This window comes from Bicyclus anynana, chromosome 8 (assembly GCF_947172395.1).
Source record: "Bicyclus anynana chromosome 8, ilBicAnyn1.1, whole genome shotgun sequence".
Lineage (NCBI taxonomy): Eukaryota > Metazoa > Arthropoda > Insecta > Lepidoptera > Nymphalidae > Bicyclus > Bicyclus anynana.
This window is the reverse complement of record NC_069090.1, coordinates 5,255,933-5,276,906: the sequence shown is the minus strand read 5'-3', so window position 1 is coordinate 5,276,906 and position 20,974 is coordinate 5,255,933. Positions and strand designations below refer to the sequence as shown.

General features: G+C 36.5%; 1 protein-coding gene across 1 annotated transcript in view; it reads right to left on the bottom strand.

Annotated features, from left to right (window-relative positions):
- Window positions 1–492: 492 nt before the first annotated feature.
- LOC112042819 (TWiK family of potassium channels protein 7-like) overlaps window positions 493–20,974 on the bottom strand; it is a 101,410-nt gene continuing 80,928 nt past the window's right edge. Inside the window, exons 2-3 of the mRNA XM_024077993.2 lie at window positions 2,707–3,355; window positions 493–1,694 (exon numbers count right to left, since the gene is read on the bottom strand). Of these exons, the coding sequence (XP_023933761.2) occupies window positions 955–1,694; window positions 2,707–3,241 (1,275 nt within the window). The 5' untranslated portion in view covers window positions 3,242–3,355 and the 3' untranslated portion in view covers window positions 493–954. The remainder of the gene's footprint in view (window positions 1,695–2,706; window positions 3,356–20,974) is intronic.

The window sequence follows — 20,974 nt, the reverse complement described above, 5'->3', positions numbered from 1 at the left end:
TTTGGCCTCAGGTAACTGATAGAAACATCTGATAGTTATCGTCACGAAGTTGAACTTTCCCTAAGCCCACGAAACGAGCTTCGGAGCATCGTGATTCAAGGAAGAAGGTCTGTAATATTTCGACTCGCGGACGACTATTGCAATAAGAAGTATATTTTTTATTTATTATTACTCAATCATTGATGAAGACAAAGCAAAATACTTCACTAACAATAGGTATAAGCTACTTAAATGAGCTACTTACATACGGAGCTAGCACATCACTATTTACTACAGGTGCAGAATACTTACAATAGATGCCGTATACTTAGTAATGACGCAGCTTATTGTACCGTTTAGAAGCAACAACACGTTACATTGCAGCTTGTATACAACATAGTGCCGGCTATAGGCGTAATAGTGTCTGATTTGCTACGTATTTTAAGTATGGCGCATCAGGAATTTCTCAGTGTACTTTATGTAAAGTTAAAATAAAAATTGATTACACAGTTTATTGCAAAACTTTATTAATATATAACAAATCGTGTCCAAACCAACAACTTTATACTTAGTTACATAAGTGAAAGTGTCTAATTACATGAACACGTCATCCGCAAGCACACGATTCTCAGAGCCGGCGCTTTCGTCTTCAAAAGTCACCATTTTGTCGCGTCTGACCCGAGCCTTGTCACTAAAGGAGCTAACACCGACGGATACCAGCTCGCTCGCCCCCACACCAGCCCCACTTAGGTTAAACTCACTTAAACTACGCGGTACAAAATATTCGACACAACGCTCCGCATGCCCAGCTGACCGACGAGCTGGCGTGTTTCTCTGGAAACTCTCTTCCCCGTACGCTGAGGATTTCCGCCGCGGCAAGCTGTTGAACTTCGTTGGATTCGAGCTGTCAATCTTAAAAGTCACTTGTGCCCTCTTCTCCTGGCAGACCGGCGGCCCGTCAGCCGCCTCTCTATGTCAAGACACCACCGCCATTGAAATCTTATCCTCACATTTCTCCACGTTGTGAATTGCTCGAGCTTTCGAACCGCCGGTACAGAGTGCTGTGAAACCGCGTAACATCAAACTCATGTCCTCCTGAATTAAATTGAAACACATAGCTACCACCACAATCCCCACTAAAATGTATATACAGCACACACCCACAGCCATGTCTTCCGCTTTCGCCGACACGGTGCTGGCGTACAACCCTGGCTTTAGATTCCCGAAGCCTATAGTCGCAAGGCTTGAGAAAGAAAAGTAGCATCCATCGACAAAGGTCCACTTTTCCGTTGAATGGAATACAAACGTACCTAAAGCTATATACAGGACGATGAGAAGTAAACTTATAACGATCGGCACTCGCGTATGGTCCCGACACGTCCAATGATATCCGCCACTAAAGCTGTCAAGATTAAGCGCAGCTTGGAACGGCGTTCGCTTCTGACGATCGTATAGTTTATCTTTTCTATCACAGTCTACGAATTGCCTGCACTCCACACCGGGCAGAGTGTATCTACTGAGACAATCGGCTTTTGTGTGAAAATCTCCGCTTTTTAGTCTCGCTGGGCAAAGTTTGGAGTAGAGGGCTCGAAAATTTCTTGCAAGTGCTTCGCCGATTGTTGACAAATAGAGCATTATAAGGGGTATGCCGACACATGCGTATGCTACCGCTACTAGCTTTCCAGTGGATGATTTCGGAGTGACTCTTCCATGACCTGAGGACAAAAGAATAAATTTATCAATTAATTTCAGTAACTCATTTATTAATAGCTATGTTTTTGCTATCGGCGGTTTGCTAATTAATATAATCGGACAATATAACAAAGCCGATAATTAAGGTAAACATTGGAAAACACATTGTACCTAAACAAACAAAATGAAAAGAAATTATTTAATAAAAATATATTATTACTAGCTGATACCTGCGACTTGGTCCCCATAAAATTAGGTTTTCCTTAAATCGTGTCCATTTCAAATTTCAGCCAAATCTATTCAGTAGTTTTTGCATGAAACAGTAACAAATACTCATACCATTCATAACAAACATCATAATCAGCTTTTCACAAATCTCAAGGCAACCATTAAATTTTAGGGATGATAAGCCTTTGCGTAACTCCAGGCTATAATCTATCTCAATTCCAAATTTCAGCGAATTCAGTTCAGTAGTCGCGACGTGAAAGAGTAACAAGCATTCATACCACCATGTCTTTGGCAAAGCTCACATTTTTTCGGGATAAAAATTAGCCTATGTGTTTCAATCTACCTTCTTTTTAAACACCCAAATCGGTTCAGTAGTTGCGGCGTTAAAGAGTAACGAACATCCAAACATCTATACAACCTTTCGCGTGTATAATATTAGTAGAAGTACTTCCTCGTTGATCCAGTGTTAGCCTATGTGGTTTCAGATCACAAGAACCTGGCATCAAATCCTGAGTCGAGCTTTATGAGATTTTATTTCTTCTAATAAATTTTCAGTTACATTCTTAGCCCGGAGTTGAAAAGATAGTGATGACACACCTTCGTCTCTCAGAGTGTACGTTAAACCGTCAGGCCCGTCATTATCATAAACGACCGTAAGTGGCTGTTAATGAATTTCACATTATTATCCTAAGCCCACCAACCCCCATTGGAGCAGTATGGTAGATGGAAGCCTCATATCCCCTCTCCTACAAAGGAGGGAGGCCTGGGCCCTTTAAAATAAGCTATAAATTATGATTAATAACTTACCAATAGTAGTTATTAGAGTAAGTGCATACAGAAAACTGCCAGCAAACGTCCAACGGTAGTCAATAGAATCGTAATGTGAAGAAATGTTAGGTATATCTCCAGCTTGCATGGACTTTACAAGAATTCTCTGGAAATCCATCAACTCTTTTGCCGCCAGCTTTGTCCAGTTCTCCTTGTAGAGTATATTCAAATCCTCCGTTATGGACCAGAGACGTTCTACTGTTTTGGATCTTAAATCACCGCTTTGTGATTGGCTCAGGTTTGGTTTAGACGCAGCGACGGACGTTTCCTCAGGGATTGAATTTCCTTCTATGGCGAGGAATAAAAATGCTCCAAGGAGGTTGTAAGTTAGGACGAGGAAGCATATTGCTAGACACGTAAGGGGAGACGCGCGACGTTTATGGGCACATCGGCAGCAGAACAGCCTTGTGTCATCTCTACGAGATAGAAAACAGCAGTTGGGTTCTTCTGTCGGCGGAGGGTCGGTTCTTATCGCACGTTTCGACGTTCCACGACCTCCTTCTTCTATCATCATGACCAATGGCTCATAATTTAGCGAACTTTATATTTTTTGTGGTGTCTTCTCTTCTTTGTTCTTAACATTCTCAATTATGTTTCCGGTGTCGAAGTGATGAAATTTAGTTGTAATCTGAAACAAAGGAAAATCTATGTTAATATTTTCTCAATGATTAAATTGTCTGTACGTCACAAAATAGGGATTCTTCAATATTTATCATAATAACGAGTAATCGAACACGATATGTCTATTTTTCTGTCACAATTACTTTGAAACTATTAAACAAATTTTTAAGGAATTTTCACACATGCATAAACTAGAGGAACAAAATACGCTTTTCTCTATATAATCAAATATTATAAAGAGGCAAAGTTTGTGAGTTTGACTACCAAATCAATTATTTTTACCAATAGAAAGTCACGTCTTTAACGAGTAACATAGGCTATATCTCATCCCCGTATTCCTACGGGAACTATGTGAGGGAAACCACGGGTCGTCTGCTAGTAGATAATTAATATTTTTAATTACCTACTAGATTATTATATCGCACTACCCCTGTAAAAAAGACGTAACTACATTTGCGTCAAAAATGTTTTATTACGTAAATAAAGCGAGCATAATGGTTTACACCTTCTGTCAAAATATCGTGAAGCTATCGACAAAAATGACGGAATAAATGCAAAAATACTAAAATTTTACGACTTTAGAAAACATAAAATTCCAGCATAAAATAGAGGTATGTATATTTACATTTATTCGCTTTACAATTATACCGTTCTTAAAGTCATAATTATGTTTACGTAAATTTTAAAAGAAGATTTACAAGAAAATGTTTAACGCAAATAAACTTAAATACTTGTTCCTATATTTTACAATCTTGGATTATTGTGTAATTCTAATTACTTATTTCTTCTACGAAAAATTTAGCTGATAGTTTATGTGTGATTATTGTTACATACTTTTCACCCGGCAAAACTTCACAATGCGTAAAGTGTAGTTTCAGTTATTTCTTTATTACACGAAACATTTCATATCTTATTTTGGGTAATTATGAATTTATGCTTTAAAAAAATTAAGAATGTGTTCGTGTAGTTAAAATGAAGTAAAAAAATAAACTATTTTAGTGTCGTATATATAAAAAAAATACTTATTCGATGTATTGTTTCTAATAATACAAGGCACGCAACAGTAGTACCTACACCACCCGCGGCTCGCTCTCGCTCGTCGGTTAATTTAGTACGATTATTAGATAACAGATACGAAGAATTAGAGGAGCCATTTTCACCAGATGTTTCAGAGTATATTCCTGAAACTGATTCATTCGATTCTGATGAAAATATCTCTGCTGAAAATGCACATAAAAGACGCAGGAAACGTAAGAAGCCAAATTTTCAATATACTAATAATAAAATATTGTAAGTAATATGTGGTCAAATATTTGCACTAAAAGCGATGCTGACGTGATATTAAAGCCTCCAATAAGTGGAGATCCTGAAGCAGGTAGTCCAAAATCATCTGTTGATGTCATTATTCCAATGAGGATTCAGCACAATCCACAAAGATTAACTTTATCGCATCACAGTTCACGGTGATGATGAAAATACTTTTTAAGACAATGAGACATTAACAAAAAGTCACAAAAGAGTCGTAAAAGAGTTAGAGATGAAAGTTTGTGGCAAGTAAACAAAAATAAACTTTTGAAAAATTCTGGAAAACGTTACCATTCTAAATCTGCTAAAAAAGAAATAGAACGAAAGAAAATAGGTGATCCATGTACATGTAAAAAAAAGTGCACCGAAAAAATTGATCAATCAGAAAGAAAACTTGCATTCGAAAGCTACTGGCAGTTAGCTAATCATGAGCGTCAGTGGGATTATATTTTAAAATACGTTAAAGGGAAACCAACACGTGAAACCGCAATCGCAGATGTTACTCCAGCATCCGAGAGATGGTACTATAATATATTAACTACAAAATTTAATATTGGCTTCTTCCAGCCAAAAAATGATTTGTGCGAAACTTGCAGCTTATACGACCAGGCTGATTCTGAAAAAACTGAACAGTTGAAAGAAGAATATGAAAATCACATAAGGATAAGAAAAAAATAAAGAGCTTATAAGAAAAATTAAAAACCAAGAAAAAGTAGAATTATTTCCTAATTAGATCCTAAAGAAAACGCTTTGACTTGTTTTGATTTGGAAAAAGCATTAAACTTACCGCAATCAGAGGTTGGAGTTTTCCATTATAAACGCATGTACCCAGTGTTTAATTACACAGTATATAACATATTGACAAAAAGTAGTCATTGTTATGTTTGGCATGCCCAAATAGCAAAAAAAGGTGCCAATGAAATAGCCAGCTGTCTATGGTGTTATCTACAAGGTGAAGCTGCGAAAGGAATCAAAGTAATTTCTTTTTATTCGGATAACTGCAATGGACAAAATCGTAATCGGTTTGTTTTTGCACACACACAAATATAAATTTGTACAAACGAAAAGGAGATTTAAACCCACGTCTTACTAGACACGGGCATAATTTAGTTATTTCTGCATATCGTCTACAAAGAGTCAAAAAATCTTTTGTAGGTTTGGGTGTACTCTTCTATAACAAGATCCCCAAGACTGTGATGGACATGCCAATGCATAGCTTTAAGCAATGTGTTAAAAAACATTTACTTAGTCGAGGTTACTACAACATTGATGAGTTCCTTAATGATATAGATGCTTGGAGGCCGTTGGATCAGCTTCCACCTTCACACAGGAAGTAAAACTATAAGAAATTGTAATTGTTATCAATTGTAAATTATAATACTGTATGACTTTTTCATTTCAAAAGAGCACCTGTTGAGTTTCTTGCCGGCATCTTCTCAGCAGAACCTGCCTTCCGAACCGGTGGTAGAATCTTTACAAATAGTCAACTGACGTGTCAAAAGTGCTTGTAAACTGAGCCTACTTGAAATAAATGATTTTTGATTTGATTTGATTGATTGCACTGTATATTCACGCATCTAAAGCATTAAGTATAAAAATTACGCACACATTTTTACAGGAAAGTCATACTCAAAATGAGGGTGGCTCGATGCACGTACTCTATATTCCAGAAGAAATATATGCAATCATTCAAAATGCAAAAGTACAAGCGGAAAATACAACGTCAAAGAAATGACTTAAGACATTTTTTTCGTTTTCAAAAAGTTTGTAGCCAACAATAAAAACTGGGAAAAAGATAACTTCGGAAATAAAGTGAGTTGGAGTAAAGTTAAAGAGATTTCGGCAGATCCTCAATGTCCGGGGAAATTGCAAATAAAATATGCATTCGATGATGAGACACCAATAATTGTAGACACAAATAGAAGCGGAAGAGTCATGAGAAAAAAAAGAGCTGCATGCAGCGAGCCTTTTGAAACACATCAGGCATTAGTGCAATTATACGATGCGCCGCTACCGATACCTGAAAAATTATACAAAGACTTGATGAGTCTATATAAATATAATTACATACCTCCACACTACCAGACGTTTAATAAGAGTTTAAGTACTCAATCTGCTGCCACCGAGTCCGATTCCAAAGTTGAGGATAATGAAGGTTAATAAAAATATCACTATTCTTGATTAAGCTGATTATGGATGCTTTATTGCATCCATAATCAGCTTAATCATTTCTGCATTTTAAAAATAATAAAAACTGAATAATAACCCTGTTTATTTTCATTTCCTCTAAATAAATTTTGTCCCTATATTTATAGTTTTGACTTAAATACACGCACATAATAGACTATTTACTGTAAGAAGTAGGTATTACATGATACAAATTGAATATTCAGTTACTTTCCGCATAATAAAAGCTATATTTTTAAATACACTAACTATTCTAAAATAAATGGCTCCCTGGAAATACGTAACTCTATGTACAAAAAAGGATTTTCCGTTAAATAACAGCGTGATTATACTTACAACTCTAGATTATAATTAAAAATAGGAGAGTATAAAGCCGTAAGTAGAGATAAATTAGTTCATATATTTTAAAACACATAACAAAAAAGCAGTAATTTTAGTTACTCCTGCAAATATTCTTTATGTTTTGTGGAATACCGATGTAACCGTATTTTTTTAGAATATCTCGAAGTACATCAAGCCGTTCCTAAATTAAATAACACGCGTAGTAGCCCAAGAGCCCACGACAGCCAGACCTTCGTTATTTTATAAAAGTTGAAAGTTTCTCTGTAGATGTCTCCTATACAGGTAAGAACGACCAGAGACTATAAAGTTTGGGTTGTGGTTACCTGGGCAGGTAACAGGTAGTAAAGGTGTATAAAATAGTACTTGAAATTCGTTAAAGTATAAAGCTCAATTTTTTAATATTTCCTTCGGGATAACTTTAAAAATCTCGTCATCAATTGCCGGACACTTATGACAGTTGCTACCCCCTGCCAGACACCCCTAAACTTTAATAAATTATAATTATACTTTCGTTATAGTATAAAAGCTAAATTTTATATATGTTACTTGGGCACTTATAAAAAGATGTTACCTCAATAGCCGGACAGTTTTCGTGGTTTTTACATCTTGCCAGACACATCGAAAGTCCACTATAGGTGCGAGTGCGGGGTAACAACTGCTCAAGTAGGTGCGAGTGAGATAGAGCGCTTAGTCGAGTGCGTTATTTTACTGCGCACCATCCATAGATGATACATTATATATTGAGATAGATACGCAACTCTCATTTCAGTTAAAAAAGTTATATACCGTGATCACTAGATGGCGCATTCTAATTAGATTTATTGGCTACCCATAGATGGCGTTCTCTCTACGAGTACAATCTATATTTTAGTTGTATGACTATTGCTGTTTGTTTTCCTTAATTCTTATATATTATTAATGAAAAAAATTTAACATAAACATAATATTTACAAAATCACCTATTTCACTAAAAATAGTAATCGACTAAGCATTCGCGCTCGCACCTATAGTGGACTTTCGATGTGTCTGGCAAGATGTAAAAACCACGAAAACTGTCCGGCTATTGAGGTAACATCTTTTTATAAGTCCCCAAGTAACATATATAAAATTTAGCTTTTATACTATAACGAAAGTATAATTATAATTTATTAAAGTTTAGGGGTGTCTGGCAGGGGGTAGCAACTGTCATAAGTGTCCGGCAATGGATGACGAGATTTTTAAAGTTATCCCGAAGGAAATATTAAAAAATTGAGCTTTATACTTTAACGAATTTCAAGTACTATTTTATACACCTTTACTACCTGTTACCTGCCCAGGTAACCACAACCCGAACTTTATAGTCGCTGATCGTTCTTACCTATATAGGAGACATCTACAGAGAAACTTTCAACTTTTATAAAATAACGAAGGTCTGGCTGTCGTGGGCTCTTGCTCTATAGTTGAAGGCAACTGTGACCTACGATTTTCTCTTTGAAACTTTTTTCTAGAACTCATAAAAAAAAAATAGGACAGTTTTTTTAAGCTCCTGAAAAGTTGGTGAAAATCACTTACTTCCTTTTTCCAGGAATAGTGCGATATACTAGATAAGTGATAGCCCAGTGGATATGACCTCTGCCTCCGGAGGGTGATAGGTTCGAATCCGGTCTGGGGCATGCACCTCCAACTTTTCAGTTGTGTGCATTTTAAGAAATTAAATATCACGTGTCTCAATCGGTGAAGGAAAACATCGTTAGGAAACCTGCATACCAGAGAATTATCTTAATTCTCTGCGTGTACTCGAGCTCAGCAGTGAGCCGAATATGGGTTGATAACGATTTAAACAAAATTTATAATTTAGATAATATATATTATATTATAAGTAGATATATCGGTATAAATGTCGCGGTACTTAACATAATAACATTTATAAAGTTTTAGAATATACACAACTCCCAATACAAACGTCGATTTACGAGTATGATGACCGACAAGGTCCCCAGGCATTACGTTTTCTCCTGAGCGGAAGATTTCCTTTTGAAGTGGTCGAACGTATTACGGGCTTTCAGCTAGTACTACCAGACTCGTTTAGGATTTATCTATACAAATAACTTTAAATCCTAGTAATATTATAAACGCGAAAGTGTGTATGGATGTATGTTTGTTTATCTTTAACGCCGCTACTACTGAAGCCATTTGGCTAAAAGGGGAATGTCCGCCGGCCCACACGACGGCCCAGGGAACCAGATATACCCCCGTATAAAAGTATATGGACATTATAGTAATTTTTTTTTTGAATAAGCTTAGCTGCAATCAAGCCTGATGGTAAGCGATGATGCAGCCTATGGTGGAACGCGCTTGCCTAGAAGATGCCTATTCACTCTTGACTTGAAAATACCCATATTGTAGGTGGTGGGGAAAACTGAAGCTGGGAGCATTCCACATAATAATATATTGTATAATATATAACTAAGAATCTAATTAAGATGTATGGCTGTATGGTCAACGATCTTAGCTGGTCCCCGTTGTAGACAAAATATAGACGAATTAAAAAATGTCCTAAAACGTTGTAGCAAACTTTTTTTGATAAAGTAATGATTTCATTATTGAAGTAGAATTACGGTTAGGGTAGGCCTGGGCCGGGGATGGGCATTACCCTTTGGAATGGAAATAAGTTTTCTTCCGGAAAAATCCAAGGATCGCGTGGGATTTGTGAAAAACTGAATTCCATGTGGACGAAGTCGCGGGCGTCCGCTAGTCTAACATAATAGCATCGCTGCAAATAAATACTATAAAATAGTCCCACAATAAGGTAGTTTTTTTTAATGAACAACGTTTTTTAAGTCTGTTTTAAAAGAGTACGTCGCATCATTGTGAGCTAATCATTGAATTTTGTTTATAAGTTCGTGAGTTTTAATTTTATTTAATTAATATTCTAAAATTAGAGATGCCTGATTTTGTTATATAATGAGCTTAAAGTGAAAGTTTCATCAAAATTGTAAGGCCTGTACCTTCAACGTGGATTTAAGCTCAATTTTCTTCAAAGTAAAGTAGACCTTATCACTACTACTTAAAGTTCACATTACTTTGTAGAAATTTAAGGTTTGAATCCTTTTAATTCACATTTATAAATAAGTAATATAATAAATCGACACACTTTAATATCAGCTGTAGCACAGTACCTAACTAAAATACAAAGTGAATAATTCCAAAACAAAAACAAAAAACCACAAATCACAAACTGAAGAGTTCAGTGAATAATTGAAGTTGGTTCGGGTGTAAAAAAATAATCTCCAATTCTTTTAAATATTCCCTAGAATGTAATATTAAAAAAAAAACTCAAATTAAAACAGTTGATGCAAAAAGTTGTATCACCAGGGACCGTAAGTGCTTGCGAATGCTTCAAAACCCAATACACGTATGCGGATGGGAGTAAATCGGAACTTACATTATAAATCGTTATTGTTCTGCATGAATACGGCCCATTGTAAGCAGCTGGGGCAAACTTTTTAATAATTCGTTTCATGCGGGACATATGTGCGGAAAATATTCAGAGTAGCAAAGACCTCCAATATTATAGATCAAGAGCTAGTAAATAAGTTTTTGCATGTTTTAATTAAAACAAAAACAAAGTTAGAATTGAAAATTTTGCAAAAAAATAGACATTCGAAAATTTTGGTAATAAAAAGTACTTTTACGCCAAAAATTATTTCCATCATAAAAACTTCCCTCTACTTGTAGGACGGCGTTTCTTGCCAAATTTCATAGTTCTACGTCTTTATGTTAATGTTGCACCTGGGATAATGGAATGGTCGTCAACGAAAAGTACCTTGTCAATTTTGATTCCCTTCAAAGTGTCATCTAGGTAATTTTTTTTTGCGGCATTAACAGCCGTATTTTTTCACCGTATCGTAGAATTTAGATTTTTTCACAGCTTTAAGTGACTTTTTCTTTTTTTATACTTTACAAGTTAGCCCTTGACTATTATCTCACCTGATGGTAAGTGATGATGTGATGATGCAATCTAAGATGGAAGCGGGATAACTTGTTAGAAGGAAGATAAAAATCCACTGCCCTTTCGGTTTCTGCAAGACATCGTACCGGAGCGCTAAATAAAAGGTACATCTTGCCAGACCTGAACCAATTTAGAAAACCTCAATCGGCTTAGCCAGGGATCGAACCCAGGATCTTCGCCTTGTATATCTACCGCGCATACCACTGCGCCACGGCGCCGTCTAAAAGACTATAGACCAGAGTAAGGTTTTAATTTAGTTCTATAGCAGGACAACGTCGCTGATCGGGTCGGGTAAATGATTATTTTTTCTAAATTGCATTTCTTGAGTTATTAATATTTAGGCAAATATTATTTAGTAATTTTTGTAAACTATTGATTGATTTACACAACTTTGAAATTGATACACCATCTCCTACACTATGGTGATCTTTTTATATTCAGATATATTTTACGAGGACTCTTCCGAAAATAGTAACCACGAAATATTTTTTCTATTACATAGATGAATTCGTTTTACCATTGACTGTAAACTAAGGTTTTATCAGCATTTCCCGATAAAGAAACAACTTGAGGAAAAGGGGATCTTTTTACCTATTTATCAATTCTTATTACTCTACTGATAGCTTTCTAAATGAGTTTGTTCCAATTCTAGACTAAGGAATCGTTCGGAATACATAATGAGAAAGAAACTCAATGTAATTTCAGGTCAAGATGCATTTTTAATCGAAATTCTGAAGAAGGTATTAAGTGGTTAAATATTAAGATGCATGTTGCAAGTAATCGATTTATAACGTTTTCATTACACTGATGATTTGTGATTCCGGTTAAAGCCACGAATACACCTTTTATTCTGTACAAGTTAGCTCTTGACTACAATCTCACCTGCTGGTAAGTGATGATGCATTCTAAGATGGAAGCGGACTAATTTGTTAGGAGGAGGATGAAAATCCACACCCCTTTCTGTTTCTACACGACATCGTACCGAAGCGTTGAATCGCTTGGCGGTACGTCTTTGTCACGTCTGGTGGTCACTAGCCACGGCCGAAGCCTCCCACCAGCCAGACCTGGACCAATAAAGAAAACCTCAATCAGCCCACCCGGGGATCGCACCCAGGAGCTCCGTCTTGTAAATACCACTGCGCCACGGAGGCCGTCAAAACCTACGTACTTCATGTTTCAGCTAGCTGCAGCTATTAACCCATATTCGGCTCACTGCTAAGTCTGCTGGTCCAATGCGGTTTGGCAGACTACACACACACGCAAAGAATTAAAAAAAATCTCTGGTATGCAGGTTACCTCACGATGTTTTCCTTCACCGTTTGAGACACGTGATATTTCATTTCTTAAAATGCACACAACTGAAAAATTGGAGGTGCTGGATTCGAACCTATACCCTCCGGAATTAGGCAGAGGCCATATCCACTACCCCATCACGGCTTTCAAATTTAAATTCTTTTAAATGAATAAAACCTGAAATAGTCTCTTTCGTGAGACGATTAAAAAGGTTTTGTATACATTATTTAAACGTCGACGTAACATTCACGGAATACATTGCAATGAATGCTCCATGAATATTAAACTATTCGATGTAAAGAATGTTAATGCACACTGTATTTTGAAAACAGCAGCTGTCAACATGTTTCAGCTTCCCGCAACACTTTTATACAGTGGTGAACCTGAAAGGCGGTGCCTTCGGGCAAATAATCAAAGGTGAAAAGGTCTCCTTGGGAGGCGTGTCACGCGCATTCTGACTCTGATTTTACATCCACCACCTGAATGACAATAAGTGAGCACACTTGTCTTGAAAAATTGCCATGAATAGAGCCTTTGTATGCCTCTTTGGTCTTACTAGGTCGTGCGTTAACGTTGGGAATTCGCTATAGCTTGGCAAGTTCGTTGATGACATGCGGGTGACGGGGGGAAAGACTGCGCGGGTGTGAAATCGTGCGTGCGGGACAGTAAGGTGAGGATCAGTCGTGGGTTTTTCATTCATCGCTACACGATTTTGATTTAAATCCTCTCCCATTATTCCAAAAATACTGTGTTAGGAGTGTCACAACAGACCCGTGGACGAGAATCGAACCACGACCTTTGATTCTGGCCACGATGATTCTGGCTTAATTATTGAGCTTTGGAGCTTTTGAGGCAAAAAATCAGACTAAATGAAATTCCATGTCGGGTAAAAGTAAAAGTAGATTGTGAAACTTTTGTATAAAATGGGTATTAAAATACGATTGCATCTACTCGTAATACCGAACAAAATTAGGTTTTTCTTAAATCCAAAATAAGTGCAGTTTTATTCTTTACTCTAGTAATAATAATCAAAGTTTTAAGCAAATAAAAACGGTTGCTAATTTGAAATTTTTGTTAATGTTGAAACAAAGAAAAATTTGTATTTTTGTAAGTAACGAAAAAACTACTAGACCGATTTGAAAAATTCTTTCACCAATAGAATAATACTAGGTTTTATTTTAACCCCGTATTCTCACGGAGATGAGAACTACGCGAGTGAAACCGCTCGGCTCTACTAGTTAATCAATAAAATACTGCTCTAGAAAAAACATTTCAACTTTCCCAAATAATCCCCAAATATACTTTGTTATCTGTTTCGTAACTTTTAATACAAATAGCCCTCAAATATTTTCGTAAGGCCCTTTTAGTGACCCGTGAAAAATAAAACATTACAGACCGACTGTGGCTTAATCCAGAGCTTGAATAATAATATAAAAGTTTAGTCACTATAAGGTCTCTTAGCACCTCCACAAATCCCCATTCCCAGACCCTGTAAAAGTCAAACCTTAACCTTACCTTAACCTTAAACGTTATTTTAGGAAAGCTGAAAGTTTGTCAGCGCTTTTAGCATAGATAAGTTTGGTAGACAGCTTTGGTAGACAGCGGTTGAGAGACGTGATAGTCCAGTAGATGTCACCTCTGCCTTCAATTCGAAAGGCGTAGATTCGAATTCGGTTCTGGACATGCACTTCTAACTTTACAGTCATGTGTATTTTAAGAAATTAAATATCACGTGTCTCTAACGGTAAAGGAAAAACGTCATGAAGAAAACTGCATACCTGAGAAACTTCATAATTCTCTACGAGTGTGAAGACTGCCAATCCAATTGGGTCTTCGTTGTCGACAAAGGCTTAATTAACCCTTCTAATTCTGAGAGAAGACTCGTGCTTACCTCTTACAACCTCAGAAACTTAACCTCTTTATAATTTTAGTTATAACACACAGAGGATCTGCATTTGCATTTCAGGAAACATTTCAACAAAGCAAAGTTCTCGAATCTCGCAACTAAATTCCAACAGTAAAAGAAAATATACAATGAATGTTAAAATTAACACTGAAGGACGTGACTATTTAACATTACTATATAATTCTACTTGAAGTGCCAAGTAAATCAACTGACTGGATATCTGTGAATGTTACTGTTTGTGTATTTGTCCAGACTATGTATTCTGTGACGTTACTGAGCAACTATATCATTTGGCATACCAATACAAATTCGTAGTCCTTATAGTAACCATTTTTAGTTTCATCATCATTAACATAACAACCCATATTCGGCTCATTGTTGAACACGAGCCTCCTCTCAGAATAAGAGGGAATAGGCTAATAGTTCACCACGATTTCCTCACAACTTTTCCTTCAATTTTAAGAAATTAAATATTACGTGACTCAAATACGTGATATTTAATTTCTAAAATGCACATATAAATTATATATGTACTAATTTATTTTGTAATATTTAAGTTTGTTTTTGTATTTTTATATGTGTATCTGTGCCTGTTAAATTAAATATGTCGTGTCTCAAACGGTGAAGGAAAAACATAGTGAGGAAACCTGCATACCAGAGAAGTTTCTTAATTCTCTGCGTGTGTGAAATCGAATAATCCGCATGGGGCCATCTTAGTGGACTGAGGCCTAACCCTTTTCATTTTTAGAAGAGACTCGTGCTCAACAGTGCGTCAAATATGGGTTGCTAACGATGATAGAGTTATCTTACCACCCAACAAGTTTATATAAGTTAATAGCAGAAAATTGTGTGTGGATTTTCTTCAAGGACTGTCACTGGACTATGAGCGTGTTAACACACAGTTAAACTACATTTAAATTTCAAGAAACACTCCACATTAATACAGATCACACTAATAAATAAATAATAAAATAAGCCTTTATTACTGCTGGTTAGTTACATTTACATTTTTAAGTGTATACATAATTCTTATTCATCAGATTGAGATCACACTATCAAGTTATAAAAACATCGGTACAAAATACCACAAGTGCTCATTCAATATGCCGTCTACTTCTTAACAGGAAAATGAATGGCTCTCAGGAACAGATGTGGCCGCCGTCCACGTATGGTTTGGCGTCGCCACTGGAGTGCAAATCCTCCCCCCTCTCCCACACCACAGCCCCGCAAACAGTGGGCAGCACGTGTTACATACATCCTTCACAATGCTTTAGAGCCTCGAAAGGTTTTTGAATACTAACCTTCTTTTCATTTTAAAATTTTGTATTACCAATTGAAACTCGTGGTTCTACCAACGTAGTTCCTATTCCCTTGGTAATAAGGAGATTACATGTCTATGTCATATCAATGTGTCATTTCCCGATAATAAAGCTTTCCATTAGTATAAGAACTTTTCAAAGTTTTTGAGTTTTTTGGTTATATACAAAAATACAATTCTAGCCTCTTAATCTTCCTACTAGTCGCCGTCTCGCGGTTTCAACCGCGTAGTTTCCGTTCCCGTCAGTATACGGAAATAAAATATAGCCTGTGATACACACAAATAAAGTGGCTTTCTAGTGGTATAATATTTTTTGGTAAATCTATTTAGTAGACAATAGCACGAACTTGATCTCTCCATTAATAAAGATAATATAGAACCGATATTGTGTTCCGTGAACTCGTCCTCGATAAGAGTATGTAGTGTAAATATACACTACCGCGCTGTCACAATATTTAAAGCATATTTAAAGGAAAGAGAAACAATAAATTCTATTGTGCCACGGCGCTGTTAGTAAAACTTGTCGATTTTATATTAAAAGATAACAACTGGGACCCATCGTTGTGACCAGAAAAATTTGTTCAAAAGAAATAAAAATCTTTAAAAATCTTATTCTACACTGAATCCCCAATTTTAAAATCCGTAATCATAAGTCAATAAGTGGACTTACGAGGCATTCTTAAAATAAAAATCTCACTAATATTATAAAGGCGAAACTTTGTGTGTAAGTGTGTAAGTAGGTTTATTCCTCCTATACGCTGCGGCTACTGCGATTTGGCTGAAATTTGGAATGGAAATAGTTTTACTCTGGATTAACACATAGGCTACTTTTCATCCCGGAAAAATCCATGGTTCGGACGAAGTCGCGGGCGTCCGCTAGTATATAATATAAGTAAAAGTAAATTATAGTACCTACTAGGTTGTCCACCACTCTTTCAAGATCTTGAATGATCAGATTACAAGAGACGTCGCATGAAGACGTTACCCTAGGGAAGTCACGTGCCTATTTGCCACGTCGGCGATTTTACACTCCTTTGTAGGTCGGGTAATGGGTGGTAAGTGGAGGGGGGAGATTAGGCGGCAGGTGAACACGGTCCGACAGTAATTCCGAACATTTGTTACACCTAACTTTAGTCCGGTCGTATTGAATTCTAATAAGTTTTAAAGGGATTCGTCGGTAGGCACTTTAACTTTTATAAACATTTCATGATTTTGGACAGTCCCTTTATCATTTACTTTCGATTTGGGATGCCTACTTAAATATTTATATCTGTACTTTCATTGTCTGTGTTTTTAATGCGGTCAGACTTGGTGATAATTTAAAATTATTTATCGCTAATGATAATAATTACTGAGACCGACGGCTTAACATGTTTTTCAAGGTACGAGGGTGCAGCTGTTTTAGAATATTGTAGCACTAGCGATTGTCATTGCAAGTCGACTGAATAGTCTTCAGACTTTGGTTACTTTGCATTTTAGACCATCATCATCATCACCATCATCGTCATCATTACATACACATAAGCCGCCACTATAATAGTCATAAGCCACTTGTATGGACTTTTAAACAAAACGGTCTCGAGCTGCCAGCATCCAGCGGCTAGCAAGGCGGCATTAAGCTAGATGTGTTTAAATCTCTATGTGGACAGCTGATCCTCTCTACCCTCCTTTAGTGATACTTGGAGTCAGCCTTTACAAAGCATACAAGCAACGTGTCTTACAAAGTGCCGCCCTGTATCAATCAACCTGAGGCGTAGATGTTAAACTTCATGTGTTATTATAAAACCGGCAAGCATGCCCTTTAATGGCAGGCATTAACAGATCCGCGCGAATCGGACGCATCGCATCACACAAGTGCATCCACTAAACAGCATCGTACGGATCGCATGGAATGATTTTTTTACAGTAAATTTAAAAATCCGTCTGATGCGATGCGTTCGATACGTAAGATGCAGATCTGTGAACGCCTGCTATAAACCAGATATGACCAGAACTATAGTAATGGTTTCTATGGCATAAATAAACATAGCAACAGTACGTCCCTGTCACAAAAGCTTTACTACAACTTATTGAACTGTATTCATAGGAAAATTACCATAATTATGTAATGTAAAACAAATAATTACGCTACAATGTCTCAATTACTGTATTAATTAACAAAAGTCCGTGATATCGGAAAGCTGAATAGCAGTACATTTTCGGTGCGTATTTCAGAGAGATTTTATTGCTGCTGACAGCTTGCAAATAATTTTTGTATGGTATGCATGATAAAAAAATAAAATTGAGCTTACAAATACAATTTCTATTAAATTTAATAAAAAAGTGCCTTTAACATGAAGGCAAAAGTTTTAAGTGGGATAATTAGTTACCTCTTCAAGCCACAGGTACAAGAACTAAACCGAATTGACTGAAATTCGGAAGAGAGATTTTCGGATTTGTGAAATTATGGAATATTGAGCCGTGATAGCGCAGTGTATATGACCTCTACCTTTGATTCGGTAGGCGTAGGTTCGAATCCGGTCTGGGACATGCACTTCCAACTTTTCAGTTATGTGCATTTTAAGAAATTAAGTATCTCAAACGGTGAAGGAAAAATCGTGAGGAAACCTGCATACCTGAAAATTTTCTTAATTCTCTACGTGTGTGAAGTCTGCTAATCCGCATTGGGCCAGCGTGGTGGACTAAGACCTAAGCCCTCTCATTCTGAGAGGAGACTTGTGCTCAACAGTGAGCCAAAAATGGGTTGCTAATGATGAAGATGAAAGTACTTGGTTTTTCAAAATTGGCACAGCAGTACGAACTCTTATTCTTAATAAATATTAAAAGTATCTAAGTTATTTAATTCCGACAAAGTTTGATGAAACTTGATTTTAAAAGACACGGGCTTTTGACGTCCAGTTATCCATACAATAACATTTTATTAAAAAAAACATTGAAAAATAGAAAATAAATCAACTAAAAGAATAAATTGAATTATGAATTTTATTAGCGCCAATTTTTTTGTAATTTTTATTAAAATATATTTAACATAATATTCAGTAGGCCCTCTATTTCATTACAAAAACTAAAAAGGCGATAAAAAGCATTTTAACCCCTACAGATTATGATATAATTAAACTTTTTACTCAAAAACCGCGGTCTAGTTAGCAGGACAGGTGAAATTCCATTCACCGGCGCAAAATACTTGTTAAGCCGTAATTAGGGTAGAATTTTATACATGAAGCTTTACCCATAGGCCGCGTCTCAGTGAAATAATGATTTTATATGAAAATGTATGCCCGAAATTTCGTGTTAACAAAATAACGTTGAAATTTAATTGGGTCCCATTTATCATTCTTCGACGCAACATTTTATTCTCTGTATATTACTGGCATTTTTAACGTAGCCACAGATGGGGTGTGCTGTGTTGAAAAATGTGAGGCGGTAACACTTTGACCTACAATTTCCAAACGGAAAATCTAAATACACATACACAGGGTGTCCCGAAATAGTACAACAGGCTCTGCAGGCTGACTTCAAGACCTACAAAAACTATGCAATATATATAGGCCAAAATTATACGTGTTAATCGATTGTCAAGGAACTCCTTAACCCTACATCCAGATCATAAGTCCTGGACTTTGCTCGGAGGTTTTTCTCTATCACGCGATGGACCCTGCACCCGCACGGTGTGATAATTAGTATGTTGTATGTAAATGTGATTGCTAAGATATTCGTCTCTAAGAAATACAAAAATCTTTCAGTGCAATTTCGTCGTACAATGTGTTGAAAAAAAATACTTAAGCGTTGATTTTATACTTGGTAATTATTACTGAATAATTTTTAAAACTAAAGGTTTTTTAATTTTATCCACTACAAAGTGCATTTTTCCCAAACAACGGGTTTTATTTATGTAAAACGTTTTTTTGAATGTACTTTTAACGGTCATTGTGAAAATACTACGAAAAGTTGTACATCTAACTTAAAAACATGATTATTTAATAAAGATTCCAAAAATGTTAGACATAAGTACATTATATTCAAAAACTTCATCACAATCGCTATTTTCATTCAGAAAGAGGTTGATTTTGTGCAAATCGTTGTTAAATTTTGATTAACAAAAGAATTTACATTGAATCATAAGATAATTAGTTGAAATTACATATTAATGTGGAAAGAACTACACCAAGACAAGTACCTACACTACGCGTGTGAAACCGCCAATCTTCCGCTAGTAATTGATAAAAATAACAAGTTATAATAAAGTAAGCTCAGTAAGAACTAGTACAATGTTTGCAAAAAGTCAACCGACTAACAAAAGCCGGCCGATATTACAGCCCAGTGAAGCTTTGTGACGATCTCGAATTAAGAAGTCGCTCGCAGCGCCTCTTTTGTTTATTATCGGGCAAAAATCGGGATTTTACGATGGAGCTGCTCTTTAGAAATGTAAAAATTCATGGAAATTGTCTGGAATCCCTCCGCAAAGATTGACAAAGGAGGATGAATATTGTTACTTGGAGAAAAAGTTGCCTCTTGCGGAATTACTGTACGTGTTGGATTAAAGACCATTTGAAAGGTTTGGAAACACTGAATCTACTTTTACTAAATAATGAAATAAATGAATTTTATTGTTATAGTTAGTATATATGGCAACTTCGTTCGTAACACTCTCGATGGCGTGGTGGGCGTGTAGCAATGAATGAAAAACCCACGAATGATGCACCTCACTTCCCCGCACGCACGATTTCACACCCGCGCAGTCTTTTCCCCGTCGCCTGCATATCATGGGAGTGTCATCAACGAACTTGCTAGACTATAAGTCACTTGCTTCAGGGTCCCCCTAAAATAAATTGTGTTTTCGGATCCTCGCTCTTTCTCCTTCTTCCTAATAATACTTTAACATTTGACCAGTATTTCACTTGATGGTATGTTTAGTTGCTTAGAGTTTGGGACTAAAAGAGGACGACTTAAAGGATGACATCATTATTAACCCATATTCGGCTCACTGCGGAGCTCGAGTCTCCTCTCAGAATGAGAGGGGTTAGGCCAATAGTCCACCACGCTGGCCTAATGCGGATTGGCAGACTTTACTTAAGCAGAGAATTAAGAAAAGTCTCTGGTATGCAGGTTTTCTCACGATGTTTTTCCTTCACAGTTTGAGACACGTGATATTTAATTTCTTAAAATACACACAACTGAAAAGTTAGAGGTGCATGCCCCGGACCGGATTCGTACCCACACCCTCCGGAATCGCAGGCAGAGGTCATATCCACAGGGCTATCACGGCTATGTTGGGTAACTATTT